General features: G+C 39.5%; 1 protein-coding gene across 1 annotated transcript in view; it reads right to left on the bottom strand.

Annotated features, from left to right (window-relative positions):
* LOC119522467 (RNA helicase Mov10l1-like) overlaps positions 1-27,999 on the bottom strand; it is a 153,397-nt gene that overhangs the window by 16,515 nt on the left and 108,883 nt on the right. Inside the window, exons 7-10 of the mRNA XM_037820920.1 lie at positions 22,622-22,786; positions 19,902-20,075; positions 9,411-9,415; positions 3,566-3,710 (exon numbers count right to left, since the gene is read on the bottom strand). Of these exons, the coding sequence (XP_037676848.1) occupies positions 3,566-3,710; positions 9,411-9,415; positions 19,902-20,075; positions 22,622-22,786 (489 nt within the window). The remainder of the gene's footprint in view (positions 1-3,565; positions 3,711-9,410; positions 9,416-19,901; positions 20,076-22,621; positions 22,787-27,999) is intronic.

Below are 27,999 nucleotides of genomic sequence, written 5' to 3'. Positions count from 1 at the left end.
GCGTGGTATGTGAATATATCTCAAAAAAATGAAGATTTAAAAAAAAAAAAAAAAAGAAGGGAAAGTTAAAAAAAAAAAAGAAGAAAAACAAGGAAAAAAAGATGTAGTGCCCCCTTGAGGAGCCTGTGGAGAATGCAGGGGTATTGGCCTACCCCACCTCGATGGTTGCTAACGTGACCACAGACATAGGGGACTAGTGGTTTGATGGATTGAGCCCTCTACCATAGGTTTTACCCTTGGGAAGACAGTTGCTGCAAAGGAGAGGCTAGGCCTCCCTATGGTTGTGCCTAAGAGCCTCCTCCCGAATGCCTCTTTGTTGCTCAGATGTGGCCCTCTCTCTCTGGCTAAGCCAAGTTGAAAGGTGAAATCACTGCCCTCCCCCCTACGTGGGATGAGACACCCAGGGGAGTGAATCTCCCTGGCAACGTGGAATATGACTCCCGGGGAGGAATGCAGACCTGGCATCGTGGGACGGAGAACATCTTCTTGACCAAAAGGGGGATGTGAAAGGAAATGAAATAAGCTTCAGTAGCAGAGAGATTCCAAAAGGAGCCGAGAGGTCACTCTGGTGGGCACTCTTACGCACACTTTAGACAACCCTTTTTAGGTTCTAAAGAATTGGGGTAGCTGGTGGTGGATACCTGAAACTATCAAACTACAACCCAGAACCCATGAATCTCAAAGACAGTTGTATAAAGACGTAGCTTATGAGGGGTGACAATGGGATTGGGAAAGCCATAAGGACCACACTCCACTGTGTCTAGTTTATGGATGGATGAGTAGAAAAATAGGGGAAGGAAACAAACAAACAGACAAAGGTACCCAGTGTTCTTTCTTACTTCAGTTGCTCTTTTTCACTCTAACTATTATTCTTGTTATTTTTGTGTGTGTGCTAATGAAGGTGTCAGGGATTGATTTGGGTGATGAATGTACAACTATGTAATGGTACTGTGAACAATGGAAAGTACGATTTGTTTTGTATGACTGCGTGGTATATGAATATATCTCAATAAAATGAAGATAAAAAAAAATAAAGTATACTTTGTGAATTATTACTTTTTCCCATGTGTTATATTTCACAATAAGAAAATAACTGAGACTGTGGAAATGTTACCCGTAACATTCTTTGAAATTTGCTAACAACTTGTTAAAATACACTTGGAAAGTTATCTCCTTTATGTATATATATTACATTCTACAATAAAAAATATGATTATTAAAAAAATAGAAAAAAACAGTTATCTCTGTGGGGAAAAAGTAAGGCAGCTGATACACACACACCCACAAGTCTCTAAAAGCATATCGTATTTCATTAAAAGTAGGTGTCTCAGGATTGTAAAATTTTGTTTAAAATTAATTATATTTTCTAACTTTGACATAATGAAGAAAACATTATTTGTATGACACAAGACTTTTATAAAGCTTTTAAAAAATAAACCAAATCTCCATATGTCTGCAAAAATTTTCCCATAGGATGGCATCCTTAGGAAAGGCAACTCTGAACTCAGCCTGTCCAGAATCAAACCCAGCAGCTAGCAGAGTACCTGGCACTTATTCAGTACAAGGTAGCCACTCTAATTCTCTCCCACTGTGACTGTCCAGCTCCATCTAAGTTCCACCGCATGTTTCATGAGGTTGTGCCTCTCCACATGCTGTCCCTTGTGCCTGAGAAGTATTACTCATCTTTCAATTTTTGGTTCCAGTATCACCTCTTCCAAGAAGTCTTCCCTGAGTCTCCTGGTCAGAATGCTGTTGGGTTCTAAGTCTCCCTAAAGGTACTTTCTACCCAGTACCATTGCTTCTGAGTTCCCCAAAGCTGGTCTTTGTGCCTGTGACTATGCAGACCCAGGGACATAGTCCATTATCTGGCACATGGCAAGTATCCAATATTATTTTTAATGAATAAGTCATTTTTAAAACAGTGCTTTCAACCTGCCTTCCAGACTCGACCTGTATTCCTGAATCTGGCCCTTCCAAGAGCCAATTCTATAATTACTCCCTTCTTAATCTCTCATTCATTCCGCAAATATTTATTGCCTGCTACTCTGTGCTAGGTGTTGGCAATAGGCACAGGACCAGACCTTTTAAGCCTTACAGTCTATTAGGAAGATGCACAGAACTCATCTGTCAATTCAAATATGGGTTCTACAGGAACACAAAGAAAGTTCTGAAGAATGATAACTGGTCTGGGAAGAAATTAGAAAGATAAATTTCCAGAAACATTACTTGATAGGTGAAAATAATACCTTTAAGAGTGATATCTAGTCTGGCTATTCTTTTCAAAACACTTTCATCCAACTGCAAGCTGGAAGTGGCCTACTGCAAGCTGTTCCAAGAATGTGAAAAGCAAAGGGAAGGAGGCAGCCCTCTGAAGATAAAATACAAGATTAACATGTAATGGTTCTCAGCAGAGACCTCTAGTCTCTGAGGGTAGTGAGCTTGGGCTCTGGCTTGACCAAAGGCAACAAAATCATTAAGCACAGAAGGTATCACACAATAGGGAGGTGGTCTTGGCATGGACTCCTAATCAGAGAAGCATCAGGAAGATGAGTTACAGCTTCTACCCTCCCCTTAGTACTCCTGGGGGAAGCATCTGCTGCCCATCATGGATGTCGAAGTGTTCCTACTTGAGATGAACACATGGACTCATACACTTCCATAGTTAGCTCATCCCCTCCCTTCCCTTTGTTGGTCCACCTGATAGTCATGGTTCTCATGTTAAGGTAGAAAAGCATGATTCTGATCTCTACACTGAATCTCTCTGAATCTGTGTGAGTAAACATCACCAATACAATCAGGTTAGAACGCAGACCAGACCAAGGTTCTTGGTCCTTAAAGTGAAGGCCATACTTGAGTTTTTCCATGGAAGTTAAAATGGCATTTTCCACAAGTCATTTATTCATTATGCAGGACTGTCTCATGCGTTTCATGATTAGTGTCATCCAAGTCGGAAGGTTACCTAGTAGGCTGACCTAGTGTTACTTGGTGAAGTAGGAAGATGCAAAGAATTGTCTTCCAATTCAAATATGGGTTTGAATTGACCCTGCCCACTAAATGCCAAAAGTGCTCCTTAGTTATGTATGGACCATCTAAAGGACCGCCCACTTCCAAATGCTCTCTGAAGGAATGAAATTACTTCAGGTTGATTGTCACTGCTCTAAGCAGTGGCACATTCACTAAGGTAGCTCCATTTTGCAGCAAGTCACTAGGCCAGCCTTCTAGGTAACCTTCTAATCTAGTTGAGTAACAATGCATGCTTCACAATCTGCACAATATCCATTACCGTAATATCTTCATGGTTTAAGACAAATATGAAGTAGGTTTTTGTTTGTTTTACCCCAGAGGCTAAGAATAATTATCCACCATAAGTTATTGTGAACTGAAAGGATTTCTTGTAATTTTTATTGCCTACAAAAAAAGGGAAAAAGGAGTTTCCCTTCCAAAATTCTAATAGTTGCCACTTTGAGAAACTGGTTTTCAATTAAAAATTAGCTTATTTCTGCCCCCCACAGCCAAAGAATCAGGGTTACTAAGACATCATAAAATGAGGCTCTGGCCTCCATACCTGCTTTCGGTAGGGGGTGATCACACCAATATCTTTCACTGACACTTTGCTTGAGCTGCACTTTGTAAGAAGGCAGCAATAATGCAGAACTTGAATGGCTTCTGTTGGATTGAACCACGAGGGGCTTTTTCCTTCATGCATTTCACTGCCGTATGTTAAGAAGAGAGACAAAAATACATCATAAATTACAGAAACTTCATTTACTCAACAAGTGTTTATGTTTACTAAGGGCCTATTTGCAAGGAACTGAGTTAGGTGAAAGGAATACAGCAATGAATACAAAAGAAAGGAGACTTACTTTTATGGAACTTATACCAAAGAGAAAGGTGCTAAAAGAGCACATAATTTGGTGAACTAACAACATTGGAATTGGAATGAAGGGGTAGTCAGAGAGGGATTTCTTTATGAAAGAAGACTTGAGGTGACTCTGAAGGGTTAGTAGGGATTTAACAGTGAATGGGGCAAGAGTTAGGAGAATAAAGTTATTGGTGGAGGGGACAGCATGTGAAAGGGTCATAATATGGGAAGGAGCATGGCATGTTAAGGACAGTAAAAGAAGGCCAATGTGGCAAAAAGCCAAAAGAGCAGCATGAATTAGTGAACATGGGGCTAGACAAATTCAGAGTATGCAATTTGAGGAACAGAGAAGAAGGAAGAAAATTGAACAGAGCCTCACGGAAAAGTGGGATACAATCAATGTTACAGGAGCACCAGAATGAGAGCAGAGAAAAAGGACAGAAAAAATATTGGAAGAAATAATGGCTTGAAACTTCCCAAGGAGTGCAATAGACTCCAAATAGGATACACACAAAGAGACCCACGCTCAGACACAGAATAGTCAAAATATAAAAGTTGAAGACAGAAAATCTTGAAACTAGCAAGAGAAAAACTAATCATTACATACAAATAACACCACAGAGATTGACATCTGACATTTAAGCAGAAACAATGGTGGAGAGAAGGCAATGGCACACCATCTTTGAAGTGCTGAAAGCAAGTGACCCCAGACAGTAATTTGAAAACATGAGATAAAACAAAGAGTGCCAGTAATGGTTATTATGCAAATAATTACAAAAAGCCTTATAACTACATATCTGTCAGAGTTCTCCAAAAAACTCCTGGGGTTCCTTGGCTTGCATCTATCCCTCTCATTACATGGCAATCTGTCTCTCTCTCCTGTGTCTGCTCTTCGGCTTTCTGCTGATTTATGACTTTTCCCTGTGTGACCTTTTCTGACTGACTGTGTTCAAATTTCTTCTGTTTATAATGGACTCCAGTAATACAGATTAGGGCACACACTCAGTTGGGCCATACCTTAAGTAAACATAACTAAAAATAACCTAACTAAAATCTTCAAAAGATACTATTTACAAATGGGTTCACACCCACGGGAAAGTGAATTAAGATTAAGAACATATCTTTGTTGGGGAACATAATTTAATCTACCACAGCAATGTAGTGGGGTCCTTCCTCAAGGGAACACATCCTCCTCTTCATTACAGGAGTTCTGGGGGGGGGGGGGCGGATCTAAGATGGCAGCATAGAGAGGAGTGGAAGCTAAGTAGTCCCCCTGGAACAACTAAAAAAAACCAGAAACAACTAGTAAATAATCTGGAATAACTGCAGGGGGACAAACGTGACCATCCACTCATCATACACTAACCTGAATTGGGAGGAATGCCCGCGATCACAGCATAAAATCTGTAAGTAAGAACTGTGGATCCAAATCAGGAGACCCCTCCCCCACAGCCTGAGCTACAAAGCCTTGTGGTGCCAGAGAGAAGCTTTCTCCCAGCAAGGGAATATAGCTCAGCTGAGCTCCAACTGGGGGTTTTAATTAGTGAATGTGAACTGCTCACTACGAGATACGAATCCCCAACAAGTAGCCAGAGGCTTTGGGTGATGACTGACCTTGGAGAGCCGGAGGGTTGCCTTGGACTAGCTCTGTTCCTTTTTCGACTCAGTGGAGAAAGCCTCAGCCATTTTCAGTTCCCAGTTCTGTGACCCAGACAGGGGTGTGACACAGGCAGAGAGAGACCACTGAAATGCTAATGACCTCCCCCTAAGGTGTCTATCTTCTCTAAGAGGAAAGGGGTGGGGCCCAGCTCTACTACCTGCCTTTCATTCAGAACTTACACCAGTCAAGAATTATAGGCTAATCTTTGCATCAGGCTGAGAGCACCCCTGCATGGCCCAGCGGCCCGGGGCTTCCCTTGAGGGATGACATGCACTAGTGACGTAGCACAGCCTTCCCTCAGCAGAGGTCCTGGAAGATCACAGCTGAGAAGGGGGGCCCGCTTGGAAAACCCAGGGACGCTACGTCAATGCCAGTGGTTTGTGGGTCAGCGACAGAGAGGGTCTGGGGCAGAACTGAAATGAAGGCCTAGACTCTTGCAGCAGCCTTGAATCTCTGGGAACACCTGGGAGGTTTGAATATTAAAGTGGCCCTGCCTCCCTGACCACCCAGACACACACATCAGGTTCAGGGCGGACAGCTCCAACAACAAACCCAAACTGAGTTCACCAACTGAACCCCACAAAAATCATTTCCCCACATACCACAGAGACAGAGTTGGGGAGAACTGACTTGAGGGGTATAGGTGACTCACAGACGCCATCTGCTGGTTAGTTGGAGAAAGTGTACACCACCAACTTGTATTTCTGAAAAATTAGATTGGTATTTTTTTCTTACAACTTGAAAGAACCCTATCAAGCAAAGCAAATGCCAAGAGGCCAAAAACAACAAAAAATCTTAATGCATATGATAAAACCAGATGATATGGAGAACCTGATCCCAAACACCCAAATCAAAATATCAGAAGAGACACAGTACTTGGCACAATTAATCAAACAATCACAATCGAGGAATGAAAACATGGCACAGGATATAAAAGACATGAAGAAGACCATGGAACAGGATAAAAAGGACATAAAGAAGACCCTAGAAGACCATAAAGAAGAAATTGCAAGAGTAAATAAAAAAATAGAAGATCTTATGGAAATAAAAGAAATCGTTGGCCAAATTAAAAAGACTCTGGATACTCATAATACAAGATTAGAGAAAGTTGAATGACGACTCAGTGTCCTAGAGGTCCACAGAACAGAAAATGAAAGAACAAAAGAAAGAATGGAGAAAAAAATAAAAAAAAAACGAAAAGGATCTCAGGGATATGATAGATAAAATAAACGTCCAAATTTAAGACTCATTGGTGTCCCAGAAGGGGAAGAGAAGGGTAAAGGTCTAGAAAGAGTATTCAAAGAAATTGTTGGGGAAAAATTCCCCAACCTTATATACAATATAAATACACAGAGCATAAATGCCCAGCGAACTCCAAATAGAATAAATCCAAATAAACCCACCCCAAGACATATTCTGATCAGACTCTCAAATACTGAAGAGAAGGAGCAAGTTCTGAAAGCAGCAAGAGAAAAGCAATTCACCACATACAAAGGAAACAACATAAGACTAAGTTGTGACTACTCAGCAGCCACCATGGAGGCGAGAAGGCAGTGGCATGACATATTTAAAATTCTGAGAGAGAAAAATTTCCAACCAAGAATACTTTATCCAGAAAAACTCTCCTTCAAATTCGAGGGACAGCTTAAATTTTTCACAGACAAACAAATGCTGAGAGAGTTTGCCAATAAAAGACCTGCCCTACTTCAGATACTAAAGGGAGCCCTACCAACAGAGAAACAAAGAAAGGAGAAAGAGATATAGAGAATTTTAACAGACATATATAGAACCTTACATCCCAAATCACCAGGACACTCATTTTTCTCTAGTGATCACGGATCTTTCTCCAGAATGGACCATAAGCTGGGACATAAAACAAGCCTCAATAAATTAAAAAAAAAAAAAAACAATTGAACATATTCAAAGCACAATCTCTGACCACAATGGAATACAAATAGAAGTCAATAATTTTTGAATTGTAACTCCACTATTTACTTCCTACATGATATAAAATACACAAACTCTAATGACAAATCAGTGGTTTTGAACTCAATGTACAATATGTAATTTTTGACAAGAACTATATAAAGGTGGGGGAATGGAGGAGTATAGGTACATAGTTCATGTGTCCTACTGAAATTAAGTTGGTATCAAAGAAAAACAAGATTGTTATGGATTTAAGAGTTTAATTTTAAGCCCCACCGTAAACACAAAGAAATTACCAGAGATATGACCATAGAGATGAAAAGTAGAGTGTGGATTAAGAGAAATGGGGGAAGGGGCAATGGGGAGTTAAGAAATGAGTGAAGGGTTGCTGTTTCAGGTGAAGGGTAATTTCTAGTAATGGATGGTGGGAAGGTGATAGCATTACAACATTCTAAATGTGATTAATCCCACTAATGGAAGGCTACGAAGGGGGTGTAATGGGAAGATTTAGGCTGTATATATGTTTCCACATTTGAGAAAAAAAAAGACAGTCTAAATAGATGACAATTGAATGCCAGGGATGACCCTGGATGGGATCTGAGGATGTAGGACAGGAGGCTCAAAGGGACACAGTTGAGACATAAGGAAAAGAAAATACAGAATGTAAGCTTTGTATCATTGTTGAATCTCTTGTACTTCTTAGCTGCACTTAATGGGATTGCATAAAAGAATGCTCTTGTTCATGGAAATTGTATATGTGAATTATAGTGTTTGTTCAAGGATGTTTGCAGCTAGCTCTCATATTTTCAGAAGACAGAGCAATAGATGATGGATGATAGACAGGGAGAGAGGGAGGGAGGGAGGGAGGGAAAGAAATAGCGGTCTGACATGCTAAAGTTAGTGGATTGGGGTATCGGGGGGGTCAGGGAATGCTGGAGTTCTGTATATGGGGTTTGTGCTGTTTTTGCAACTGTTCCTATAACTTTGAATTTATTTCAAAATAAAATGTAAAAAAAAAAAAAAAAAGAAAGGAGTTCTGGGTTTGTGAACTGGCTCAAACCTGGGAACTGACTTAGGGGCAGTGACTCTCTTTTGGTGACACAGGTTAGACTTTTGTTCACGTGACCTAGAATGCTTGTGTTTATACAAATCGATTAAGAAGTTAGTAGATTGCCCATTTATTTCTCTCCTAGGACAACATGATCAATTAGGCAATATCATAGGTCTCTGTGAGTCAGACTATTCTGATTACTGCTTTTACCCTGTTGTTCATTATGGTAACCATGTCCACTTTGTATTTGGCAATTAAGTGTCGCCACTTGTTTCCTGCCATCCCAGGATCCAGTCATCCCCATTGCACTAAAGGACCCCAATTCAGTGGGAATGGTTTCCACTGTAATTTCTGATGTACAGAAAAGAGTGACCACTGAGTTCTTCAAGGAAGCTGGGACTCCTCTAACAAATTTATTTCTCACAGTTGTGGAGGAAGGTGGGTCCTCCAGGCCTTCCCAGGGATTTACATGATATAGCCACTCTAACATTCTAATCTCCATAAGCCTTTTGATGCCTCTTTCCACAGTATATCAAGGCAGTTCTGGCATTTCAACTTCATTTAGTGTAGGACACCTTTTGGTCCATGTTTCAGCCAAGTAAATTGTTAGATCCTTTTCTAAGTCCTCAAGCTACAACACTGAATCCAGAAATTCTGCTTTGTGGGCCTGTATCAATAAATTATTAATAAGACTAGAAAATGCACTTTTGTGATGCAAACATTAAAAAAAAAATCTGATGGCTGTCTGGCAATGCTTACTAAGGCCTACAGAGGATTACTTGAGCATGGAGAAAAATAAGGGTGGATACATCTTTCTCCAGGCTGAGGTCCTTATAACGGACTACCTTGGGAGGGGTCAATAAATTTTACACAGCTTTTTATTTGTCCCACAAATCTCCTATAGAAACTACTTTCCCTGTCTCTCTCTGCTCCCTTTCAGAGAAAAACCCTCTCATGAGTTTTTAGTAGGCAGCATCCTTGATATATCAATTATTTCCACCATTTTAAAATTGACTTTTAGTTACACAAGTAACACATGAACACAATCTCCTTGTAAAAACTTAAAGCAGGGGGCAAGATGGCAGACTGGTGAGCTGTATGTTTTAGTTACTCCTCCAGGAAAGTAGGTAGAAAGCCAGGAACTGCGTGGACTGGACACCACAGAGCAATCTGACTTTGGGCATACTTCATACAACACTCATGAAAACGTGGAACTGCTGAGATCAGCGAAATCTGTAAGTTTTTGCAGCCAGGGGACCCGCACCCCTCCCTGCCAGGATCAGTCCCGTGAGAGGAGGGGCTGTCAGCTCCGGGAAGGAGAAGGGAGAACTGCAGTGGCAGCCCTTATCGGAAACTCATTCTGCTAATCCAAACTCCAACCATAGACAGACGGAGACCAGACACCAGAGAATCTGAGAGCAGCCAGCCCAGCAGAGAGGAGACAGGCATAGAAAAAAAACAACATGAAAAACTCCAAAATAAAAGCGGAGGATTTTTGGAGTTCTGGTGAACATAGAAAGGGGAAGGGCAGAGCTCAGGCCCGAGCTCAGGCCCTGAGGCGCATATGCAAATCCCGAAGAAAAGCTGATCTCTCTGCCCTGTGGACCTTTCCTTAATGGCCCTGGTTGCTTTGTCTCTTAGCATTTCAATAACCCATTAGATCTCGGAGGAGGGCCCTTTTTTTTTTTTTTTTTTAATCCTTTTTTCTTTTTCTAAAACAATTACTCTAAGCCCAATACAGAAAGCTTCAAAGACTTGCAATTTGGGCAGGTCAAGTCAAGAGCAGAACTAGGAGAGCTCTGAGACAAAACGCAATAATCCAGTGGCTGAGAAAATTCACTAAACACCACAACTTCCCAAGAAAAGGGGGGTGTCCGCTCACAGCCATCATCCTGGTGGACAGGAAACACTCCTGCCCATCGCCAGCCCCATAGCCCAGAACTGCCCCAGACAACCCAGTGTGACGGAAGTGCTTCAAATTACAGGCACACACCACAAAACTGGGCGTGCACATTAGCCTTCCCTGCAACCTCAGCTGATTGTCCCAGAGTTGGGAAGGTAGAGCAGAGTGAATTAACAAAGCCCCATTCAGCCATCATTTCAGCAGACTGGGAGCCTCCCTACACAGCCCAGCAGCCCAGAACTGCCCTGGGGGGACGGCACTCACCTGTGACATAGCACAGTCATCCCTCAACAGAGCACCCGGGGTGCACAGCCTGGAAGAGGGGCCCACTTGCAAGTCTCAGGAGCCATACGCCAATACCAAGGACTTGTGGGTCAGTGGCAGAGACAAACTGTGGCAGGACTGAACTGAAGGATTAGACAATTGCAGCAGCTTTAAAACTCTAGGATCACCAGGGAGATTTGATTGTTAGAGCCACCCCCCATCCCGGACTGCCCAGAAACACGCCCCATATACAGGGCAGGCAACACCAACTACACACGCAAGCTTGGTACACCAATTGGACCTCACAAGACTCACTCCCCCACTCACCAAAAAGGCTAAGCAAGGGAGAACTGGCTTGTGGAGAACAGGTGGCTCGTGGACGCCACCTGCTGGTTAGTTACAGAAAGTGTACTCCACGAAGCTGTAGATCTGATAAATTAGAGATAAGGACTTCAATTGGTCTACAAATCCTAAAAGAACCCTATCAAGCTCAGCAAATGCCACGAGGCCAAAAACAACAGAAAATTATAAAGCATATGAAAAAACCAGACGATATGGATAACCCAAGCCCAAGCACCCAAATCAAAAGACCAGAAGAGACACAGCACCTAAAGCAGCTACTCAAAGAACTAAAGATGAACAATGAGACCATAGTATGGGAGACAAAGGAAATCAAGAAGACCCTAGAAGAGCATAAAGAAGACATTGCAAGACTAAATAAAAAAATGGATGATCTTATGGAAATTAAAGAAACTGTTGACCAAATTAAAAAGATTCTGGACACTCATAGTACAAGACTAGAGGAAGTTGAACAACGAATCAGTGACCTCGAAGATGACAGAATGGAAAATGAAAGCATAAAAGAAAGAATGGGGAAAAAAATTGAAAAAATCGAAATGGACCTCAGGGATATGATAGATAATATGAAACGTCTGAATATAAGACTCATTGGTGTCCCAGAAGGGGAAGAAAAGGGTAAAGGTCTAGGAAGAGTATTCAAAGAAATTGTTGGGGAAAACTTCCCAAATCTTCTAAACAACATAAATACACAAAACATAAATGCTCAGCGAACCCCAAATAGAATAAATCCAAATAAACCCACTCCGAGACATATACTGATCACACTGTCAAACACAGAAGAGAAGGAGCAAGTTCTGAAAGCAGCAAGAGAAAAGCAATTCACCACATACAAAGGAAACAGCATAAGACTAAGTAGTGACTACTCAGCCGCCACCATGGAGGCAAGAAGGCAGTGGCACGATATATTTAAAATTCTGAGTGAGAAATATTTCCAGCCAAGAATACTTTATCCAGCAAAGCTCTCCTTCAAATTTGAGGGAGAGCTTAAATTTTTCACAGACAAACAAATGCTGAGAGAATTTGCTAACAAGAGACCTGCCCTACTGGAGATACTAAAGGGAGCCCTACAGACAGAGAAACAAAGAAAGGACAGAGAGACTTGGAGAAAAGTTCAGTACTAAAGAGATTCAGTATGGGTACAATAAAGGATATTAATAGACAGAGGGGAAAAATATGACAAACATAAACCAAAGGATAAGATGGCTGATTCAAGAAATGCCTTCACGGTTATAACGTTGAATGTAAATGGATTAAACTCCCCAATTAAAAGATATAGATTCGCAGAATGGATCAAAAAAATGAACCATCAAAATGTTGCATACAAGAGACTCATCTTAGACACAGGGACACAAAGAAACTGAAAGTGAAAGGATGGAAAAAAATATTTCATGCAAGCTACAGCCAAAAGAAAGCAGGTGTAGCAATATTAATCTCAGATAAAATAGCCTTCAAATGCAGGGATGTTTTGAGAGACAAAAAGGCCACTACGTACTAATAAAAGGGGCAATTCAGCAAGAAGAAATAACAATCATAAATGTCTATGCACCCAATCAAGGTGCCACAAAATACATGAGAGAAACACTGGCAAAACTAAAGGAAGCAATTGATGTTTCCACAATAATTGTGGGAGACTTCAACACATCACTCTCTCCTATAGATAGATCAACCAGACAGAAGACCAATAAGGAAATTGAAAACCTAAACAATCTGAGAAATGAATTAGATTTAACAGACATATACAGGACATTACATCAGAAATCACCAGGATACACATACTTTTCTAGTGCTCATGGAACTTTCTCCAGAATAGATCATATGCTGGGACATAAAACAAGCCTCAATAAATTTAAAAAGATTGAAATTATTCAAAGCACATTCTCTGACCACAATGGAATACAATTAGAAGTCAATAACCATCAGAGACTTAGAAAATTCACAAATACCTGGAGGTTAAACAACACACTCCTAAACAATCAGTGGGTTAAAGAAGAAATAGCAAGAGAAATTGCTAAATATATAGAGACGAATGAAAATGAGAACACAACATACCAAAACCTATGGGATGCAGCAAAAGCAGTGCTAAGGGGGAAATTTATAGCACTAAACGCATATATTAAGAAGGAAGAAAGAGCCTAAATCAAAGAACTAATGGATCAACTGAAGAAGCTAGAAAATGAACAGCAAACCAATCCTAAACCAAGTACAAGAAAAGAAATAACAAGGATTAAAGCAGAAATAAATGACATAGAGAACAAAAAAACAATAGAGAGGATAAATATCACCAAAAGTTGGTTCTTTGAGAAGATCAACAAGATTGACAAGCCCCTAGCTAGACTGACAAAATGAAAAAGAGAGAAGACCCATATAAACAAAATAATGAATGAAAAAGGTGACATAACTGCAGATCCTGAAGAAATTAAAAAAATTATAAGAGGATACTATGAACAACTGTATGGCAACAAACTGGATAATGTAGAGGAAATGGACAATTTCCTGGAAACATATGAACAACCTAGACTGACCAGAGAAGAAATAGAAGACCTCAACCAACCCATCACAAGCAAAGAGATCCAATCAGTCATCAAAAATCTTCCCACAAATAAATGCCCAGGGCCAGATGGCTTCACAGGGGAATTCTACCAAACTTTCCAGAAAGAACTGACACCAATCTTACTCAAACTCTTTCAAAACATTGAAGAAAATGGAACACTACCTAACTCATTTTATGAAGCTAACATCAATCTAATACCAAAACCAGGCAAAGATGCTACAAAAAAGGAAAACTACCGGCCAATCTCCCTAATGAATATAGATGCAAAAATCCTCAACAAAATACTTGCAAATCGAATCCAAAGACACATTAAAAAAATCACACACCATGACCAAGTGGGGTTTATTCCAGGCATGCAAGGATGGTTCAACATAAGAAAATCAATCAATGTATTACAACACATTAACAAGTCAAAAGGGAAAAATCAATTGATCATCTCAATAGATGCTGAAAAAGCATTTGACAAAATCCAACATCCCTTTTTGATAAAAACACTTCAAAAGGTAGGAATTGAAGGAAACTTCCTCAACATGATAAAGAGCATATATGAAAAACCCACAGCCAGCATAGTACTCAATGGTGAGAGACTGAAAGCCTTCCCTCTAAGATCAGGAACAAGACAAGGATGCCCGCTGTCACCACTGTTATTCAACATTGTGCTGGAAGTGCTAGCCAGGGCAATCCGGCAAGACAAAGAAATAAAAGGCATCCAAATTGGAAAAGAAGAAGTAAAACTGTCATTGTTTGCAGATGATATGATCTTATATCTGGAAAACCCTGAGAAATCGACGATACAGCTACTAGAGCTAATAAACAAATTTAGCAAAGTAGCGGGATACAAGGTTAATGCACATAAGTCAGTAATGTTTCTATATGCTAGAAATGAACAAACTGAAGAGACACTCAAGAAAAAGATACCATTTTCAATAGCAACTAAAAAAATCAAGTACCTAGGAATCAACTTAACCAATGATGTAAAAGACCTATACAAAGAAAACTACATAACTCTACTAAAAGAAATAGAAGGGGACCTTAAAAGATGGAAAAATATTCCATGTTCATGGATAGGAAGACTAAATGTCATTAAGATGTCAATTCTACCCAAACTCATCTACAGATTCAATGCAATCCCAATCAAAATTCCAACAACCTACTTTGCAGACTTGGAAAAGCTAGTTATCAAATTTATTTGGAAAGGGAAGATGCCTCAAATTGCTAAAGACACTCTAAAAGAAAAACGAAGTGGGAGGACTTACACTCCCTGACTTTGAAGCTTATTATAAAGCCACAGTTGCCAAAACAGCATGGTACTGGCACAAAGATAGACATATAGATCAATGGAATCGAATTGAGAATTCGGAGATAGACCCTCAGATCTATGGCCGACTGATCTTTGATAAGGCCCCCAAAGTCACTGAACTGAGTCATAATGGTCTTTTCAACAAATGGGGCTGGGAGAGTTGGATATCCATATCCAAAAGAATGAAAGAGGACCCCTACCTCACCCCCTACACAAAAATTAACTCAAAATGGAGTTAATATAAAATATAAAAGAAAGTACCATAAAACTCCTAGAAGATAATGTAGGAAAACATCTTCAAGACCTTGTATTAGGCGGCCACTTCCTAGACTTTACACCCAAAGCACAAGCAACAAAAGAGAAAATAGATAAATGGGAACTCCTCAAGCTTAGAAGTTTCTGCACCTCAAAGGAATTTCTCAAAAAGGTAAAGAGGCAGCCAACTCAATGGGAAAAAATTTTTGGAAACCATGTATCTGACAAAAGACTGATATCTTGCATATATAAAGAAATCCTACAACTCAATGACAATAGTACAGTCGGCCCAATTATAAAATGGGCAAAAGATATGAAAAGACAGTTCTCTGAAGAGGAAATACAAATGGCCAAGAAACACATGAAAAAATGTTCAGCTTCACTAGCTATTAGAGAGATGCAAATTAAGACCACAATGAGATACCATCTAACACCGGTTAGAATGGCTGCCATTAAACAAACAGGAAACTACAAATGCTGGAGGGGATGTGGAGAAATTGGAACTCTTATTCATTGTTGGTGGGACTGTATAATGGTTCAGCCACTCTGGAAGTCAGTCTGGCAGTTCCTTAGAAAACTAGATATAGAGTTACCATTCGATCCAGTGATTGCACTTCTTGGGATATACCCGGAAGATCGGAAAGCAGTGACACGAACAGATATCTGCACGCCAATGTTCATAGCAGCATTATTCACAATTGCCAAGAGATGGAAACAACCCAAATGTCCTTCAACAGATGAGTGGATAAATAAAATGTGGTATATACACACGATGGAATACTACACGGCAGTAAGAAGGAACGATCTCGTGAAACATATGACAACATGGATGAACCCTGAAGACATAATGCTGAGTGAAATAAGGCAGGCACAAAAAGAGAAATATTATATGCTACCACTAATGTGAACTTTGAAAAATGTAAAACAAATGGTTTATAAGGTAGAATGTAGGGGAACTAGCAATAGAGACCAATTAAGGAAGGGGGAACAATAATCCAAGAAGAACAGATAAGCTATTTAACGTTCTGGGGATGCCCAGGAATGACTATGGTCTGTTAATTTCTGATGGATATAGTAGGAGCAAGTTCACAGAAACGTTGCTATATTAGGTAACTTTCTTGGGGTAAAGTAGGAACATGTTGGAAGTTAAGCAGTTATCTTAGGTTAGTTGTCTTTTTCTTACTCCCTTGTTATGGTCTCTTTGAAATGTTCTTTTATTGTATGTTTGTTTTCTTTTTAACTTTTTTTTCATACAGTTGATTTAAAAAAGAAGGGAAAGTCAAAAAAAAAAAAAAAAGAAAAGAAAAACAAGGAAAAAAAAAAGATGTAGTGCCCCCTTGAGGAGCCTGTGGAGAATGCAGGGGTATTCGCCTACCCCACCTCCATGGTTGCTAACATGACCACAGACATAGGGGACTGGTGGTTTGATGGGTTGAGCCCTCTACCACAGGTTTTACCCTTGGGAAGACGGCTGCTGCAAAGGAGAGGCTAGGCCTCCCTATGGTTGTGCCTAAGAGCCTCCTCCCGAATGCCTCTTTGTTGCTCAGATGTGGCCCTGTCTCTCTAGCTAAGCCAACTTGAAAGGTGAAATCACTGCCCTCCCCCCCTACATGGGATCAGACACCCAGGGGAGTGAATCTCCCTGGCAACGTGGAATATGACTCCCGGGGAGGAATGCAGACCTGGCATCGTGGGACGGAGAACATCTTCTTGACCAAAAGGGGGATGTGAAAGGAAATGAAATAAGCTTCAGTGGCAGAGAGATTCCAAAAGGAGCCGAGAGGTCACTCTGGTGGGCAGTCTTACGCACACTTTAGACAACCCTTTTTAGGTTCTAATGAATTGGGGTAGCTGGTGGTGGATACCTGAAAGTATCAAACTACAACCCAGAACCCATGAATCTCGAAGACAGTTGTATAAAAATGTAGCTTATGAGGGGTGACAATGGGATTGGGAAAGCCATAAGGACCACACTCCACTTTGTCTAGTTTATGGATGGATGAGTAGAAAAATAGGGGAAGGAAACAAACAGACAAAGGTACCCAGTGTTCTTTTTTACTTCAATTGCTCTTTTTCACTCTGATTATTATTCTTGTTATTTTTGTGTGTGTGCTAATGAAGGTGTCAGGGATTGATTTGGGTGATGAATGTACCACTATGTAATGGTACTGTAAACAATCGAAAGTATGATTTGTTTTGTATGACTGCGTGGTATGTGAATATATCTCAATAAAATGAAGATTAAAAAAAAAAAAAAAAACTTAAAGCATTATGAACAAGGCATTAATTTCCTCTCAGGGCCTACATTTATCCCTCTAAACCCACAGGGAGTCACTGTTAGTTTCTGTACATCTCTAGATATCTTATTGTGCATTTTCATATATAGCAGCTACATTTTTTATAGTCAACTTATTTTCTAGAGTTGAACATAATTCCTGTCTCCTCTGTGCCCCAATTCTGCCAAGTGTAAACAACTTGATCTATTCCTGGGTTTCATATTTCTCTGTCCATTCTAGTGATTTTTTAGGTCAATTCAGGATTTAAAAAAGCAGCCATAATCTGGTTCAAAATTATTTTCTCTCTCTCTGTTCTTCTTCCAATTCTGATTCTAAAACACCAGAGTCACCTACCCCAGCCTACACTGCAATTTTACTGCCTACCAAATTTCCCTCTGCTCTCTACCTTCCAGGCACACTGGACTTCTTTCTGTTCCTGGAATATGACATTTTCCTTCATTTCTTTGCATAAGCAAATCCCTCTGCCTTGAATGTTCATTGTTCCAGTACTTATGAGGGTGAATACTGTCATTTAGGTTAAAGGTCAAATATTTCTGCCTTCACTACCCCCACCCCTCTCAATCACTCCGCTCTGTTATTTTCTGTTTATTTCCTGGTTTTTCTTCCCACACAAGGTTGGGACAGGTGCTGTAAACTGGCTCACTTAACAAGGAGTCTTAAGCAAGTTGCTAGATTGATTGAGTAAATATTGTGGCCATGTAGTAGCCAAGTGGTATTACCTGTACTAATATACCTTGAAGTTTTGAAGCACAGGCTTCAGAGTAAAGAATGGAGCAGATGCTTTAAGAAGAACAAACACAAGTAAAGGAGAGCCCAGACACCAGAATCTCCAGTTCATGATTCCACTCCTTGCTTGAAGTATGGTTGAATCCTTGCCTCTGGATCCCATAAATACTCTTAAAGTCATATAATAAAATTCTGCTCCTCTCCTTTTTGTCGTGGTGCAGCTTAACACAACTTAGTTGGGCTCTGTTTCTGGCAATAAACATCTTAATATTTTACTAGACATTTGTAAATGTTTTGGCTACTGAGCATTTAAACACTATTATTAGGGACATTCCTCATTGGGAAACATCCTGGTGAGAGCTAGAGCTCTGCTTATACTATAGAAGCTCAAGGGGTCAGTTCCTCCCTGTTGAACCACCCCCAACATAGGAAAAGTTGAAAAAATATTTGTGGTGGTAGCAGGGGATGTTCTGTTCCCAAGTTCCTTTCATTCTGCCTGTTTCTCAGTCTTCTAGTCAATTCTGTCATTCTTCAATATTCTTCTAATAAATTATTTTATAGCATAGTTTAACCAGTCTGTTTCTATTGCTCATCATCAGCAAATCTGTCTGATACAAACATTCTAACTATAGATAATACTTGAGTGCCTACTATGTACCAGGCTGTGCCAGTTTGAATGTATTATGTCCCCCAAACGCCATTATCTTTGATGTAATCTAGCGTGGGCAGACCTATCAGTGTTAATTAGATTGTAATTCTTTGAGTGTTTCCATGGAATGTGCCCCACCCAACTGTGGGTGATAATTCTGACGAGATATTCCCATGGAGGCGGGGCCCCACACATTCAGGGTGGGCCTTGATCAGTGGAGCCATATAAATGGGCTGACGGACAGAAGGAACTCAGCACAGCTGCAGCTGAGAGTGACATCTTGAAGAGGAGCTACAGCCAAGAGGGAAACTTTGAAGAACGCACTGGAACTGAGAGGAGCTTCAGCTTACAGAGACATTTTGGAGACGGCCTTTGAAAGCCGACTTTTGCTCAGGAGAAGCTAAGAGAGGACAAACGCCCCAAGAGCAACTGAGAGTGACATTTTGGAGAGAAGCTGAAGCCTAGAGAGGAACGTCCTGGGAGAAAGCCGTTTTGAAACCAGGACTCTGGAGCAGACACCAGCCACGTGCTTTCCCAGCTAACAGAGGTTTTCTGGACTCTATTGGCCATCCTCCAGTGAAAGTACCCGATTGTTGATGCGTTACCTTGGACACTTTGTGGCCTTAGGACTGTAACTGTGTAACCAAATAGACCCCCTTTTGTAAAAGCCAATCCATTTCTGGTGTTTTCCATTCCAGCAGCATTAGCAAACTAGAACACAGGCCATTTTCTAAACCCTGTAAGATGTATTAATTCATTTAATCTGAAAAGTAATCATCTGTTTACAAGTCTCCCTAAAAGTTCAAAATCTCCTGGAGGGCAGAAAGACAATTTCTTATTGGTTTCCTAATTCCCATGGCATAGCACAGTGTATGCCACATAGCAGGCACTCATTAAATATTTGATTAATAACTAAATCACACAAAATATATACATATAACACACAAAAAGCATAATTCATTTAAATAAAATAGTGTGGTGAAACTTCTTATTTAATCTTCTTATTTAGGTAATCACCTGAACTAACTGACTTCCTAATACACCAGTCTTACTTGGCATAAAAATATCATACATGGGTCCAAAATGTGAAAACATACCTTCACACCATGAAAAATGAGAGGAAAACCTTTCCTAGGCAATTTCTCCCAGCCAAGCAAAGAGTTCACTATTTTAGGGTCTGCACAGACTTCAAGTTCTTCATGATAAAAGAGTTTAGATGGCAATGCGAGCAAAGTGGAGTGGGATCTGTAGTTCTTCACAAGCTTTGTAACCTATAAGGAAAGAACATGGTACAATTTAATATGGTGATCTATATACAACATACAAGCAACATTTCCTGTCAATTAAACAAAAAATCTCTACATGACAAATGCCAAAAGCCAGATCAAGTTCCACCCCCAATGTGCAACTTCCTCTCTTCAGTGAGCACCTACATGCTATCTTCATCTCAAAATGAAAATAGTTGTTTAGGAGGAACTCTCACCACTAGAGTAAGTCCTTCAAATGACTTACTTGAATGTACAGTTCATTTGTAGGATAAATTTGGTTTACAGAAATAAACAGAGATGAATATAGGCTAAATAGAGGAGAGACTTTCTGGAGTAAATGAAAAACTTGACTGGTCTTTGGCCTCAGTTCCTGGAGAAGCAACCTCTGAGTCTTTGGAATGTCCTGCAACAGGAGTGCCTTTTGTTCCTCTTGGTGGTCCCAGGACCACAAGTGATAGCTACAGGGTGTGACCAGCCACAACTGCAGCCTTAGGGTGAGGGGTGAACACACCAGAAAGACCAACCATGTGATTAGGAGGTTTGAACATTTGATATATGTCATATCAGCCTATAATCACACACATCAGTCCACATGAACCCACCTCCCTGACCCCTGGGAGGGGAGGGGGGCTAAAGATTGAGTTCAGCCATGTGGACATTGATTCTATCAATCATGCCTACATAATGAGACCCCCATATAAACTTAGGACACTTGAAGCTCAGGTAAGCTTCTATGATTAAGAATATACATCTCTATGCTGGGAGGGTGATGTTTTGACTCCATGAGGAGAGAATACGGAAGCTTGTGTTTGAGACCCTCACAGACCTCACCCAATGTGTCTCTTCCTTTGGCTTCTTATTTGTTTCTTTTTACTACAATAAAGCTAATTGACTATAATAAAGCTTTTTACTATTAAAAAAACTGTTCTGTAAGTATAGCACTTTCAATGATTTCTGAGTCATTCTAGTCAATTAATGAATCAAACCTGAGGGGTTGGTGGGAACCCTAGAATTTGTAGCCTGTTGGTCAAGTATGGGTAGCCTGGGCCCCAGAACTTGTGACTGATGCCTGAAGGGAATTCCCTTTAACCTGTGGAGTCTGGTCTAACTCCAGATAGACAGAGTCAGAAATGAATTGAATTGAGTTACTGCAGTCTGTGCAGTTGGTATCAGAAACTGTTGTTGGAAGTTGGTAGGAATTTTGTGATAACTTTAAATTCTCTTTGACCCTCTTCTGGGTCTGGACTTTGGGGTGTCTAGACATAGATGGGGGGGGGTCAAGTTTTCTGTTAGGAGGGAGAGAAATAGCTTCTAACACATGAAACCAGGAAGTGAGGCAGCCTTGAAAAGGATCATGGCTGAAGAAAGCTGAATGATGCATGTTTTATATGCCAGTTATATGTTTTTCTGCATGTGACTTTCTGGTTTCACTGCCTTTTTACCCCATAACCTTGAAATGAGGTCTCATTTAAGCCTTGTCTCAGCTCAGATGTGGAGAAGTAGGAATTCAGAGTTACTAAGGCTTAGATAGTTAAGGAGATGATGGCAGCCTAGGGCACAGTGGGCAAACGGTGGTTGTAAGAATCTTCCCTCCACTGCCAACCTTGGGGGGATCTGGTTGCGACTATATTTACAGAGTTAATAATTATGATGATGACAACATTACCAGGGTGTTGAACAACAGGAATATTGTAATACAAGGTCACAGCAAAATATTTTTGTTCTGTACCAGTTTAAAAATTAATGTTACTTGGCTACTACTAAGAACCAGTGTAATAGATCCATGGTTCTCAACCACTAGTGTTCTGGGGAGCTTCTTAACATTCCAGAGCCCATCTACTAGATTCTGATTCTGAGATCTGCTGAAATCCCACGAATCTGCAATTTAACAAGCATCTCAGGAAATTCCAATGCAACTGGCAAGAGAAATACTACCTTAGCTTCTTTCCTTGGCCCATTTTCTTTCCTTTTAGGTAAGTTTACCAAAGTTATTTCCCATTTTTCCTATGATAACAGAGTAACACTGCCTATATTCATTTCCTATTATTGACCCCTTAGGAACTCATTCATTCTTCAGGCATCAAAAAAATGCCTGATAACCTGTCAGGAAACCCTGATGAAACAAGTTTCAGTGTCTCCTTGATAAAAGAGCAAGTCCATTCTGTGGTGAGGGAAAATGAATTTGATATATTCTCCATGGAGTTTCTGCTTTCATTCTCTTTAATGATGAGTTTTCTGAGGTGACAGTTTATGGGGTGTTTAAAGTGTAGAGGAGCCAGAGGAATTGAAGGGCATTTTGCTACCTGATGGTTGATAATCCCCTCCACTCTTTCCCTTCTTGGCATTACATTAACAATGGAGTTTGACTCTGGGTGGACAAAGAAATAATTAGATGCAAAGCACAATTTACTGTTATCAAGTTGACACAGAACTGTTAACTTATTAGGCAAGGAGGAGAATCCTTCTGTGTGATTAAGATTTACTCTACATCAGCTTTACTTACACTTTAAGATAAGCTTAACAACAAAAAGGTGAATATGTTCACTTACTACCAAAGGATTGTATGCACCAGAATCACCAAAAGCATTTTCATCTCTTTGATATGCTGGTCGAGACATCAATCTTTCCAACATGGACACATTCAGCCCATAAGCCGTAGCAAGTCTGGATTTAACGACTGGTCCAAGCTGCATGGGGTCTCCAGCAAGCACAATCTATAGCACACACATAAGAAAACAACACCTGGATATTTCTCCTCTCAAATACATTTTATGCCCACAGATATAAAATATTAAATCGTCATAGAGAAGGCACAAACACAAAATGTAGTTCATTTTAATTTTACCAGAGAAGCTTCAGTTAGTTGTGTCCACTGGAAAGACAAAATGTTATCATGGTAGCCTTGGCAGGAACTTGGCATGTATTATTTCATAAAAATTTCACAACATTTCCAAGAGGTAGGCCCTACCACCTCTAAAATACAGACGAAGAAACTAAGTTTCAGATGGTCAAGGTTTGACCACAGGCAAGGCTGAACCTAGGTTTGTCTGGCTCTAAAGCTGCATGTATTTCCCATAGTCATTTCCCTGACATTTACTGAATGTATCCTACGCGCCAGACACTTTCCTCATTACTCCATAAATAAATTCATTGCAGACTGCAAGTCTCATCAAGCTCCTCAAACTTAAGGATAATTGAAACCATCCTACCCCTCTCATTCCCTTTACTTTTGCTATTGCCTAAAATACACAGCTCTACATCTACCTAACTTTGATTTCCTTACCTATTTTTTCATTCTTTCCCCCAAATTTTTTATTGAAGGATAACACATACTGAAAAGTACAGAAAACATAAATGTATACCTCAAAGAATTATTACAAGGCAAACACTCATGTTACTACCAACTATGTCAAGAAATGAAAATACTTCCAGCACACCAGAAACCACTCTGATGCCCCAATCCCAACTGTCAGTCCCCTTCCTCCCCCAAAACAACCAGAATCTTTACTTCTTTCACTGTAGTTTAATTAGGACTGCTTGTGAATTTTATATAAACAGAATAAAACAACACGTATTCTTTTGTGCCTGGCTTCTATGTCTGAGCATTATGTTAATGAGGTTCATCCATGTTGTTGTATGGTGTTGTAGCTTGTTTTCAATGCTGTTAAGTATTCTACTCTATGAATATACTACAATTTATGATTTTATTTTGCAATTGGCATTTGGCTATTTTCAAAGTTTAACTACGATAGATAATGCAACTATAAAGAACTAATGGAGCACTTAGGAAGATATTTCTGTTGGGATATACTTAGGAGAAGTTTGCCGGATGTAGAATATGGAGATGTTAAACTGTCACAGCTAACTAGATTATAAGTAGATTGCTAATCTTTTTAAGAAACCATTTGCTGGCTGCTCTCTGTGGAAGGTTTGTCGTTTAACTCATTAAGTTAGGCTCTCATCCTTATTATTTATTTGCTTCTACATGTTTTAGCCTTAATATGCTACTCTATTTCTAACTTCTTTATATGATGCTTAGCTCACTGATTTTAATATTTTATTCTTTGCTAAAGTATTTTTAAAGCTATAAATTTCCTCTTAACATGACTTGAGCCTCATTCCACAAATTATAATATGTAGTTATTTCTTCTATCTCCCCTTTAAAAATACTTTCTAATTACAATTGTGATTATCTTCTTTGACCCATGGGTTATTTAGACATGTACAGTTCTTTTTTCAAACACAATTATTTCATAATGCTATTTTCATTAATTTTTAGCTTAATGTCAGTGAATTGAGGGCACAAAACTGGGACTCTGGGGAGACCCAGGCAGCTAGAGTTTACAGAGCAGGGTTCCACAAACAAGAGAGCTGTACAGAGAGATCTCTAGAAAATACAGGACCTACTCCTGAGTCTTCAACTGAGTCCTGATGAGTACATGAGTGTCAGGAAACTGCCTGAGGTAGGGAAAGAATCAAATTAAAGAAGTAGAGGGTACAATTCCCAAGGCATACCCAGAGCCAGTAATAGTTCATTTTCCCACTAGCCAGAGTAGGAACCTTGCAATTCAGGAAGCATTGGGTAAAAAACAGCAAACTAATCACAAAGTGAGCAGAAGGAAAGAAATAACAAAGATTCGAGCAGAAATAAATGAAATTGAGAACAGGAGAACAACAGAAAGAATCAACAAAACCAGAAGTTGATCCCTTGAGAAAATCAATAAATTTCATGGACCCTTAGCTAGGCTAATAAAAAGAGAGAGAGAGAGAGAGAGAGAGAGAGAGAGAGAATGCAAATAAACATAATCAGAAATTGAAAAGGGGACATAACTACTGACCCCGCAGAAATAAAGGAGATAATGGGGGGATACTATGAGCAACTATATGCCAATAAATTAGACAACTTATACAAAATGGACAACTTCCTAGAAAAGCATGAACAACCAACATTGACTTGAGAAGAAATAGATGACCTCAATAAACCATCACAAGTAAAGAGATGAGTCAGTCAGTCATCAAAAAGCTCCCCAAAAAGAAAAGCCCAGGACCAAATGGCTTCACATGTGAATTCTCCCAAGCATTCAAGAAAGAATTAGAACCAATCCTGCTTAAACTCTTCAAAACAATTGAAGAGGAGGGAAAGCTACCTAACTCATTCTACGAAGTCAACATCACCCTAATTCCAAAGTCAGACAAAGATACTACAAAAAAGAAAATTTAGAAACCAATCTCTTTAATGAATATAGATGCAAAAATCCTCAACAAAATACTTGCAAATTGAATCCAGCAGCACATTAAAAGCAAATCAAATCCCACCAAGACCAAGTGGGATGTATTCCAGGTATGCAAGGCTTGTTCAACACAAGAAAATCAATTAATGTAATACACCACATTAATAAATCAAAGTGGAAGAACCACATGATCATCTCGATCGATGCAGAAAAGGCATTTGACAAAATTCAACATCCTTCCTTGATGAAAACACTTCAAAGGAATAGGAATAGAAGGGAACTTTCTCAATATGATAAAGGCAATATATGAAAAACCCACAGCTAACATCATTCTCAATGAGGAAAGACTCAAAGCTTTCCCTCTAAGATCAGGAACAAGACAAGGATGCCACTGTCACCATTGTTATTCAACATTGTGCTATAAGTTCTAGCTAGAGAAATTAGGCAAGAAAAGAAATAAAAGGCAACCAAGTTGTAGAGGAAGAAGTAAAACTTTCACTGGTTGCAGATGACATGATCCTATATGTAGAGAATCCAAAAAAATCTACAGCAGCAAAGCTACTAGGGCTAATCAAGGAATACAGCACAGTGGCAGGCTACAAGATCCACATGCAAAAATCATTAGTGTTCCTATACACATGTAATGAGCAACAGGAGGAGGAAATCAAGAAAAAAATCCATTTACAATAGCAACCAAAAGAATCAAGTATTTAGGAATAAACTTAACCAAGGTCACAAAAGAACAATACAGAGAAAACTACAACTGCTAAAAGAAATCAAAGAGGACCTTAAAAAATCGAAGAACATACCATGTTCATGGATTGGAAGACTAAATATAGTTAAGATGTCAATTCTACATAAACTGATTTGTAGATTCAGTGCAAAACCAATTAAAATTCCAACAATTTACTTTGCAGAAATAGAAAAACAAATAACCACATTTATTTGGAAGGGCAGGGTGCCCTGAATAGCCAAAAATATATTGAAAAACAGGAATGAAGTGGGAGGTCTCACACTACCTGACCCTAAGCATACTACAAAGCTGCAGTGGTCAAAACAGCATGGTACTGGCATAAAGATAGATATACTGACCAATGGAATCAAATTGAGAGTTCAGAAATAGACCTTCTTATTTACAGACAATTGATCTTTGATAAGGCAGTCAAGCCAAAGCAACTGGGACAGAGCAGCCTCTTCAATAAACGGTGTTTGGAGAACTGGATATCCGTATCCAAAAGAATGAAAGAGGACTCCTATCTCACACCTTATACAAAAATTAACTCGAAATAGATCAAAGACCTAAGCATTAGCGCTAAGACCATAAGACTTTTAGAATAAAATGCAAGGAAATATCTTAAAGATCTTGTGATAGGAGGTGGTTTCCTAAACCTTACACCCAAAGCACAAGCAATCAAAGAAGAAATAGATAAATGGGATCGACTCAAAATTAAACACTTTTGTACATCAAAGGACTTTATCAGAAAAGGAAAAAGGCAGCCTATGCAATGGGAGACAATATTTGGAAAACACATTTCAGATAAGGGTTTAATATCCAAAATATATAAAGCAGTCCTACAACTCAACAACAGGAAGACAAACAATCCAATTTAAAATGGGCAAAAGACATGGATAGACACTTTTCTGAAGAGGAAATACAAATGGCTCAAAAACATATGAAAAGATGCTCAACTGCACTGGCTATTAGGGAAATGCAAATCAAAACCACAATGAGATTATCACTTCACACCTACTAGAATGGCCATTATCAATGAAACAGAAAATTACAAGTGCTGTAGAGGATGTGGAGAAAGAGGCATACTTATTCACTCTTGGTGGGAATGTAGAATGGTGTAGCCACTCTGGAAGGCAGTGTGGCAGTTTCTTGGGAAGCTAAGTATAGAATTGCCATAAGATTCAGCAATTCCATTACTAGGTGTGTACTCAGAGGAACTGAAAGCTAAGAAATGAATGGACATTTGTAAACCAATGTTTATAGACAAGTTATTCATGATTGCCAAGAGATGGAAACAATCCAAATGTCCATCAGTGGATGAGTGGATAAACAAACTGTGGTATATACACACAATGGAGTATTATGCAGCCGTAAGACAGAACAAAATTACAGGACATATAATAACGTGGATGAACCTTGAAGACGTTATGTCGAACGAAATTAGCCAGAAACAAAAGGACAAATACTGTATGGTCTCACTTTTATGAACTAACACTAATGAGCAAATTTTGAGAGTCAAAGTCTGAGAATACAGGTTATCAAAAGATAGAAAGAGGGTAGAGATCAGGCATTTGATGCTGAAGGAGTATAGAATGTTCACCAGGATTGATTGTATAGATCCAGAAATGCATAGCATAATACTGTGTGATGGTAGCATAATACTGAAAATACACCAAAAAAGATGTCTGTGAGTAAAACTGAAAGAGGAGTGCTAGGGGCAAGTATGATACCAGAAGGAAAGACAGACAATAAAAACCGGGACTGTATATCTTGGTGAAACATAGAGTGGTCAATGATGGTGTCTAAATATACAAATAGAAAAAGTTGTTACATATGGGAGAACAAATGAATGTCGATCTTGCAAGGTGTTAAAAAAGGGATGGTATTGGGGAAAAAAATAATCAAAGCAAACTGGAGTCTATGGTTAACAGGAACATTGTAGTATGCTGCCATTAAATGTAAC

Source organism: Choloepus didactylus, chromosome X, assembly GCF_015220235.1.
Source record: "Choloepus didactylus isolate mChoDid1 chromosome X, mChoDid1.pri, whole genome shotgun sequence".
NCBI classification, from domain to species: Eukaryota; Metazoa; Chordata; class Mammalia; order Pilosa; family Megalonychidae; genus Choloepus; species Choloepus didactylus.
Note: the sequence above shows the minus strand (reverse complement) of the source record. Positions and strands in the feature narration are given on the sequence as shown.